The 9,692-nt window shown below is 39.8% G+C and overlaps 1 protein-coding gene across 3 annotated transcripts in view; it reads right to left on the reverse strand.

Moving 5' to 3' along the window:
* Nucleotides 1-6,731, reverse strand: part of TTC39C (tetratricopeptide repeat domain 39C) — a 48,833-nt gene extending 42,102 nt beyond the window's left edge. The window contains exons 1-2 of one of the 3 annotated variants that reach the window (XM_058177797.1): nt 4,389-4,499; nt 1,877-2,009 (exon numbers count right to left, since the gene is read on the reverse strand). Coding sequence is in view for 1 of the 3 variants with exons in the window: in XM_058177796.1 (XP_058033779.1) it covers nt 6,390-6,526 (137 nt within the window). In the remaining 2 variants the exon portion in view is untranslated. Of the gene's footprint in view, nt 1-1,876; nt 2,010-4,388; nt 4,500-6,389 lie in introns of those variants that run through there. The other 2 variants (XM_058177796.1, XM_058177800.1) reach the window with 2 other exon arrangements.
* Nucleotides 6,732-9,692: the final 2,961 nt, after the last annotated feature.

The following is a 9,692-nucleotide window of genomic DNA, read 5'->3' on the forward strand; positions in this document are numbered from 1 at the left end:
ACACCACTAAAATTTTTACTTTATTACAGATTCTCTTTGAACAAGTCATTAAATAATAGGTTACTAAGTCAATAGGAACATTGCCTGTTTTAGGCAACCAAAATTAGAAGAAAGGAACACATGCACATGGAAAGAAAAGAAACCTACAGTTTGAGCAGGATTCCTTATAAGTAGCATGGGGCCTAAAAACACCAGACCCTAATTAGACACGAGCTATAGTTTTGGGAAAATTGTGGATAATGTATTCAAGGTTTTACTGAAATGCAAATACTGGAACTTCCCAGTAAAATCTGGTCTTGTGTGCGTCAGATCAGATTGCACTGAATTCTTACAAACCTTGACCATATCTCTGCAATGGCCATTAATCTTCTGCTGTGACATGTTTTTCTTGGAATCCTTAATCTATCTTCTCTTCTGAATCCAGTTTGCCTATAGGAACTTTGTATATTAATTTGGACTGAATTACTGGTAGTTTTATAGCAACATTTAGCTGAAATGTTTATTTAAGTTATCAGGCCAGAATATAAAAACTCGCTGCCAGCAATTTCAAAGAAATCTAGTAGGTTTAAAAAGAGATAAGAATACAATTTAGCCATGTTTAAATATTTGGAATCATACAGTAATCTACAGAAAAGAGTAGAGAAAGGTGCTGTAAACTATTGCTAGCAGCAAGGCAAGGAAACTCAACTAAGATAATATATATGCACATGAGGTAATTATTAAGCAATAGCTGAATGAATAAATATTTACAAATAATTTGATACATCTTTATTATTAATAGAGAATGCTGTTTGTGGAACAAGTATACCATCTCTTTCTTACTAGAAGCCATTATGCAAAAATTATGATTGCTCAGAGCCGTGAAGGTCAGTATCCATAGTCCTGTCTGATGACTACTACCATTGAATATAGAAGACTGGAATTTACAATGTAAGATAAGAATAAATGAAACAACACATATATCCTGGAATAATATCCCCATGGATCCCACCCCCAAGGAATTTGCAAGTCTTGGAAAATCTGTTTTGTTCCCAGGCCTAGGGTTCGGCTGTTTTGTTGAGCAACTTAACAGTTGGGGGGGGGGTTGCAATGTATGGGTGATTTTGTCAGGAGATACATGTCCTTTTCTTAAATTAAATTATATATAAGCTGTCCAGAAACATAACAATAAGGAAGTAGGAATCTAAAGGTTGTTGTTAAAGGTAAAGGTTCCTCTCGCACATACATGCTAGTTGTTGCCGACTCTAGGGGGTGGTGCTCATCTCCGTTTCAAAGCCGAAGAGCCAGCGCTGTCCGAAGACGTCTCCGTGGTCATGTGGCCGGCATGACTCAACGCCAAAGGCGCACGGAACGCTGTTACCTTCCCACCAAAGGTGGTCCCTATTTTTTCTACTTGCATTTTTACGTGCTTTCGAAACTGCTAGGTTGGCCGAAGCTGGGACAAGTAACGGGAGCTCACCCCGTTACATGGCAGCACTAGGGATTCGAACCGCGGAGCTGCCGACCTTTCGATCGACAAGTTCAACGTCCTAGCCCCTGAGCCACCATGTCCCTTAAAGGTTGTTGTTAGTTACATGTTATTTTCCCTAACCCATGCTCTGATGACCAGTCAAATGTACTCTAGGTGGAGTATGAAGCCCCCACCAATACAGAATAACATCTATGTTAAAGACTATACTGACTGGCATTAATTTTTTGTTGTTTTTAATGTTTTAAAACAGCTTTATAGTTTAAAATGATTTTATGGGTCTTTTAATTTTTGATAACTTAGAATTGGTTGAATGAGGGGTTGCTATATAAGTACTTAAAATAAAATAAAAATGCTGCCGTGATGGCTAATAGTCTTTGGGACACAATTCAAAGGGCTAATGGTTACCTTTAAAGCTCCACACAGAGCAGAACTGGAATATTTCAGGTAGTGCCTTGCTGAAATTGAATCTGCTTGCTCAATGCAGAAAGTAAGGATGATGTTCACAGTGAGATTGTCAAGTGGCAGGAAATTCGCAGTCCTGGCAGTTAAAATGAATATAAGTTTATTGTATGCTAATGTTTCCCTAAAGAATCTGAATTACTAATGGTCAAAGCAAATTGGCGGTAGATAACAATTAATAGAATTCAAGGAGGGCTGGATTAGATCTCCTGTTGGCACGATTGGACTCAAAATTGATGTGTTTGACCCCTCCCTCAGGTTCAGCCTGGTCATTTCCTACAAATATGGAGGAACCAGTACCTAGGCAATGAGGACCAAAATATTGTTTTGAGAAACAAGCTAACATTTGGATGCAGCTCAGGTAGATACCTTCTTGATTCACTGAAGTATAAGTGCGGGAAGAGGAAGAGGAGTGACTTGCAAGATTATGCATGATTTGAAATATCCAGGCCAGTATCAATAAATGTAGTTCCAGTTTTCTTAAGAAGTTAATTTCCTGGCCTGGTCTACCTATGGGGGCTCGTAGTCTTTCTGTCATCCAGAAATAATCTATTGAATTCATTTATTCATTTATTTAATTATTTATTCATTTAAAATACTTATATGGTCACAAAATGTATGTGCCATAATTCCAGGCAGCTCATAACAGCAATAAAAACATAACAGAAATAATAAAATACATTGGTATGGCCAAGGCAGAAAGTCTACTCTCTGATATCTCCACTTAATAAAATTACTTTCTTCCCAGAAATATGTATTATCTTACCTTCTAATAGTTTGCTTGTTTAATTTCAACAAATGTTGACACCTAATTAATTGATTTAGGACAACTTTCCAATTGTTATTTTACTGTTTTGTTCAGCTTATTTTTCTTTTTTGTTATTGTACGCCACCCAAAGTAGGGATGAAGTTGGTTGTAGGAACTAATTGACTGGTAAATATTTAACAATTGACTCTGCTGGCCTCACTGTCACCACCATATCACTAATCACTTGAACATCTGATTTGAGCATTAGGCATGGCCGTTTCACTCTGCTCCCAACTGGTTCACAAAACTGCAGAAAATGTAACAATTGGCATTGCAATGACTATGTCAACATTATTATATTTTCAATGATTTTTTAAAAGATTCTAGAAAATCTTAAAATTGTATATAACTTCTGAAAAGATATGCAGTTTTGTAGAATATTTTTTTGTAGAATTTTTTTCAAAATGTAATGCCAAAGTTCTTTCTGGAGGATCTCTTATCTTTAGTGGATTGGTTTAAAACGCAGTATCTCCTTAAGTCTGAGCTTGATTTGGGAGCTTCATGGTCATATCCAGATCATTTTTGTAGAAATAAAACAAATGTACACTGTCATCTTCTGGGATGTGTTTTCAAACTTCCCAATTTAGTTTATAGCTCTGATATTTCTTACTAGTCTCCCATCTGTGTACCAAGCAGTTTTGATTATTTAAGGTTTTATGAGATTAAGCAAAATTGGCTGGGTGCTAGAAACTGCATTTCAAGAGATATACCAAGCTTACTTTGACTGCATAGAAAAAAGTTATCTTGAAAGAGAAAGATAGGGAAAGGAAAAGGCTAAGAAAATAATCTGCTCTATTGAAGTGGGGTGGAGAATGTAAACACGTGATGACAGTACTCTTCCAGCAAATACTTCCAGAAAGCAGAGAAACTCTCTCATTAACAAGATACATCTTATTTGTATTTAAGCTTCTTTCTCATCAGTAGAACAAAGTACATCAATATGTTCTGCATCTTGTGAGTGAATATGGAGAGAGGAAATAGAATACACCCACATACACACTAATAAAAACAAAGGACAAGTCAGGAGGGGGCAGAAATGGGATCAATGAAGTCAAAATGACATGGCAGTTTGTGCAGTAAGAAACAGCTGATCACAGGTTTCATTGTCCAAGAGTGTCATGAGAGCACCAGATAAGACTGTAAATAAGATACATTGAAGAAGAATGTCTAAACCATTTTTCACTGCAAAGGTATGTTAAGACTAGCAATTCCACTAGCAAAATAAGTCCCTTGTTATATAACTGCGAAAAAATTAAAACACCTGCTAAATCTAGGGTTGATTAATAGTAAACAAAGGAAGCTTAAAAGGTATCTTGGCATAATTACATTTCCATTGCAACCAAGCTATTTGAAACCCAGAAGAACTCTTTGTGTCCCAATGTCCCAATTTGAAAAATCTGCAAGAAAAGCAACCACCATTGGAAAATCCTTGACAGATTTTAGGAGCCTAATTCACAGTGCTTTAGAGCAGCCTTTTCCACAGTTTGGTGCTTTTTAGATATGCTGATAGTACAATTCTAGAAGCCTTAGCCAGTCTGACTCCTGGAAGTAGTTGACTGGGAAAGGCTGTTCTAGAAAAGCAGGAAAGCCTTACATTGAATAGTATTTAAAATTGTGAAAATAAATGGAAAGAAATTCTAGGTGGTTTACCAGGTTGGGAGAAGGAAAAGATGATACTAATAGAGGAAATCTGATATCAAGAGGTTGCTTCCCTGAAACGACACCCAAAAGCAAATCATGGGCAGGAACAAGAACTCTGAGGAAAATAAAAAGGATATATGATGACCACTTTTAACATTCTCCAAGTGGACATTAACTAGCCTACAGAAGACTGAATTTAGACCAAATACAACTCTTTTTGTAAAGTATACAACTTTAATATGGTATAGGGCTCCTCTGTCTAGTCACCAAACTACTATTAGAAGGATGAGAAAGAAATATGGATGAAGATAGGAAGATAAGCATATAGAGTCACAGAGAAATTAATACAAAGGCTTGCTGCAGTAATTCATGACAATAATGACTCTTACACTCATTTATAGGCAAGTGAAACAGAAGTGCCAGCAACTACAGTGAGAAGAATTGATGGTGTCCCAGAGGGAAGGGGTTTCAGTATAATAAAAAGGAAAACAACAGCAGAACTTTTCCATTTTATTGGTCCTCTTGAAACAGGGACATAAAACTGTATAATAAGAGGGGGGGAAAAGAACTTTGGGAAATATATAGAACCCATGTAATATAAATATAAAGCCCAAGTCTGTTGTTGTTGTTGTTGTTGTTGTTGTTGTTAGTCACGAAGTCGTGTCCGACCGATCACGACCATATGGACAACATTCCTCCAGGCCTTCCTGTTCTCTACCATCCCCCGGGAGTCTATTTAAGGTCACACCGACTGTTACAGTGACTCCATCCAGCCACCTCATTCTCTGTCGTCCCTTTCTCCTTTTGCCCTCAATTGTTCCCAGCATTAGGCTCTTCTCCACTGAGCCCTTACTTCTCGTTAGGTGGCCAAAGTATTTGAGTTCATCTTCGGGATCTGGCCTTCTAAAGAGCAGGGTTGATCTCCTCTAGGACTGACTGGTTTGATTGCCTTGCAGTCCAAGGGACTCGCAGGAGTCTTCTTCAGCACCAGAGTTCAAAGGCCTCAAATCTTTGGCACTCAACCTTCCTTATGGTCCAACTTTCACAGCCATACATTGCAACTGGGAAAACCATAGCTTTTGTTCCCAATGGTGCTTGGAATTATGGAAGTTCATTATATTAGCAATGATACATTGAAGTATTATTCCATTTCACTTGATTTAAAACTGCTGTTCATGCATTTCTTTTCTATAAGTTTAAATCTTTTAATCAAAAGGAGTCTTGATTTTTTTTTTTTCTTGAAACAATTCTTGAACAGGTTGTAACATTTGCCAATAGGCAAGGTGGTTTGGTATAGACTAGAGGTTACAGTACCGGATTACTTAAGACAATATGTGATCTTTTCTATTGTATGACAACACCCACAAAGAAAACAATCCTTCATTTGGAAGTCATACTCTAGATCTCCACACAAACACACAAGCCACGTTTACACAGGAAGGGCAACCTGCTTAGAAGCACTACTTACTAATTCAAGTAATTCAAACCCTAATTCAAAAATCATAATTAAAAGCCGCTCCCGTGATTCACTGCCTCTAGAGAAAGCATCTGCCGAGATGTGAAGGGATCACTGGAGATTCCAAGCAGAAATAAGAGAATCTGAAAGAGGAAGCACTCATCCTAAAATGAAAAAGGATCAAATGCAAGGTTTCTGTGCAACGAAGAGGGTCAAAAAAATAAAATCCAAGTTCGGTAGCAGAGAAACCTCATTAGGGCTGAATTACTAGTTCTTACCCCTTGGCAAATGAAGACCGCGCGGCCCTAAGACAAAGGCCTTTATATATATATAGCGCTAGAGCACACAGACTATATATAACGGCGCTGTGTGGTCTAGCGCTGGAAGAGCTGTACTCTGCACTTGCTCAGTGACGCTCTCAATGCGGGGGGCGAGCGGGGGGGGGGAATTCACCACGATCCGCTCGCCTTGAACACAGGCGATCCACCCAACCGGACGGTCAATCAGCCACGGCTGAAAAATTCTCTGCCACGCAAGGAAAAGAGCGAGTGTACCTGTATTTCCTGAAGAGCTGGTCGGATTCCCGGAATCCGTTGTTGAGCAGCATATTGATCCCAGCCAGCGCTAGCTCGGCGTCCTCGAAGGGTAGCGGCGCCTCTCCGGTGCCGCCGTCCTGCTCGGACCCGGCCATGGTCGTCAGCAGGTGGGAGACCCACCCAGCAGGCTTCTTGCCCGCTGCGTGGCGCTCCGCCGCTCGGGAGGCACTGGAGCAAGACGAGCCAACCCGGCGTCGAAGCTGCCTGGGCACCTCGCGCCTTCCCGCTCTTTCGGGCACGGCCCGCCGCTCCACGGCTAACCGCTCTTGCAGCTCCCGCAGCCGTGGCCAGAAGCCCAGCAGCTGATAGGGGGGAGAGAGAGAGAGAGAGAGAGAGAGAGAGAGAGAGACCTTGCAGCCTTCCAGCCCAGGCTGGCGGCTGCCGCTTGCCCGCTGCTAAGGCGCCTGCGCGGGAGGGCAGGAGTCTGCGCGCTGCCAGCTCTGAAGCGGCTTTTGCCCTGAGCGCCGGCTTGGTTTCTCGCTTCAGAGCGGCGGCTCTGGTTTCCACAGGGAGAAGAGGTCTTGGGCGGGACCCTATTGTGCGCTCCCGGTTGCTCTTCCTTCGGTGATATTTTTTTCCAATATAAAAGGGGCGAAACGAAAAGGCCTACTAAAAGCCGAAGGTTGCATATTACCTAATGCGCAGTCCCTTTAAGGCAGCGCATTAGGTAATATGCAGGTAGAGAACCGATTTGGTTTATAGCAAAGCTGGCTGGAGAATTCTGGGAGTTGAAGTCCTACAGGCTTAAAGTTGCCAAGGTTGGAGACCCCTGGTTTATAGTATTTAAGGCACCTGGCTAGAAAGCAAGGAGACTTAAATTGCAGTCCCGTTTTAGGCATGAAAGCCGGCTGGGTTGCCTTTGGGCCAGTCACTCACTCTCAGCCCGCGAAGCTTCGCCAAACAAGGTTCCTGTTGCAACCAATTGATCATCAACCCTCGGTGGATCCGAAAAAACGGATCCTATATTTACGGGGGAAACGCTAGGAAGAAGAAGAAAAAAATAATAATCGGGTAATGAACAATACGATTACAACCGGACCATCCTGTCTGAAGTTTCAATAGGATGATACTTTTTTCTGGCTAGGAGCTTTGGAGTGATGTCCAATCCGTTCTCAGCTACGGTGCTGGGCGTGCGAGTCGTTTATCGAAAGCCGCGTTGATGGGAACTGAATTTGTCATCTCCCACACGTACCTGAAGCTGAGCCCTATTGAATTCACTGGAGGTTTCCACTAGCTTCATCCGTAACATAGGACGTATCTTTCTGACATCGGAAAGGAGCAACTGGAAGTTGAGAAATACTGAGCTATGTGGCCGGGATTATTATTTTTTCAAAACATCTGCATGCTTTTATTATTGCAGATGTTCAATGCCTTTTATCAGTGAGAATAGCAGTCAGATTTATCCTGCATCCTGTTAACGTTTTAAGTCGGGGTCTTAAATTGCTAACTGGTCATTTTATTACTGTTTTAACCAATGCAAAAGTTCTTTCACGTAATAAATCGGTGGGGTTTTGATATTCAATAGCAAAAACGTTGTTTAAAGCTAAATAAATATTTTTAACAGGTCACCTTTCTGCAGCAGTTTTTTAAAAACTATTTATTTACAAATTTTAAAAAGATCAATGCACCAGAAATATTCAAAGATTTCTGAAAGATCTTGCAAGGCTTTGCATAAGGTAAAATTAATGTCAAATGCTTTTTGTTTCTTCTCATGTCAGACATTTATTCATGTGATTGTTGTCAGTTCTAAATAAAGTACAAATCATCTCAAGATGTAAGCTTATTTTTAGCCTGTTAGAGATAAATTCTAAAAAAATGGTCTTATGTTTTTCATTAAGCCATAGTTAGTCTGCTTGTTTGTGCCAGAGCATACTGTGAGAATTCAGCTGCTGTGCATTGTAAACAATTGCAAATAGTTTTATTGTGTTTTGGCAACCCAGCCAATAAACTATGGTCAAACAAGCCATCCACTAAATCCACTCATGTTTTCATTTTCCAATAATATCCTTATTCCTTACCCTTCTTCCAGAGATATATGCAGTGGATATCAAAAAAGTCAAGATGGCAGCGACAACTGTGCAATTGAAGCCCCACCTCTTTTAAAGTGCACATATCGAAAAGGATGTATTTACAATTACAAAGTAACAGGTAAGATTCCACAACCAATTGTACCCTGAGTTCAGATGACCCTGAGGCTACAGATAAATCCTCCAGGTTGCCTCAAGAGTTCTCAGAGAGTGCAGATGACTGCAAAGAAATACCTATCCTTCCATCCCACCCCCCATCAGAACTGATTAAGCTTCTTGGATGACAAGCAAAATGTTTTCTTCTTTCTCAACGAGAAAACAGTCTAGTTGCCTTCTGAAGAAAAAAAAAACACTTTTGAGACACAGGTACGGTAGTAGCTTGCTTTTTTTAACACTCCTTCTGTATTTTCATTAAAATTAAGAATATTATAGTGACATTTTAAAATTTGTCACATAATTTAAGATAGTATTCTTTATAGAATCATAGAACTGGTCCAGAAAATTTTCCTGAAAGCAAATAGTAATCTCACTGTTTGCAAAATTCATACTGATAAACATCTGCCATATCTGGCATTTGTCCCAATGTATTTTCTTCCAAGATTTATATAATAGATTTGGGCAATACTGTTGGGCCCCACTGAAGGCCTGGGTGAAGAAATGAAAAGAATGAGAACAGCTGGCTACAGAAATAGAAAATTCTAGAAGCTCCTTGAAGACTGGAATTCTCATCTAAGGGAATCCATCCACTTGTCAACTCTGAAAGAGAAGCTAAATTGCTAGATAATAGGTTCAGATTTTTAAACCCTAGAGAAGCCTCGTGTCATTATTTTATGCTGCATCCAGACTTTGTTCAAGGATTAATTGGATGATGAAAGAACAATTTTTAAACTGTAAAATCCAGATATTAATTCTGCATTGTCCTTGATGATAGGCAAACATACAGCTTTGATGGCAGTTGGGAAGTAAACATTGGGACAAATCAGATTGTTTTTCTATCAGTGAAACTGTAGATGGTATACTAGAATAATGGGAAAATATCCAGAATTCAGTGACAATACTCAAGCCATTTCTAGATACCATAGCAAATAGATTCAGTATCTGGCCACTGACCATTGGCACAAGTTTTATATGCATATTATATGCAGGCAGGTTGGGATGGAGGACAGCAGACATAATAGGGACTTGTGTCTCTAGACAATGTAATGTAGAGATTACACATTATAGCATCACCTGA

The sequence above is a fragment of the Ahaetulla prasina genome, chromosome 3 (genome assembly GCF_028640845.1).
Source record: "Ahaetulla prasina isolate Xishuangbanna chromosome 3, ASM2864084v1, whole genome shotgun sequence".
In the NCBI taxonomy this organism is placed as follows: Eukaryota; Metazoa; Chordata; class Lepidosauria; order Squamata; family Colubridae; genus Ahaetulla; species Ahaetulla prasina.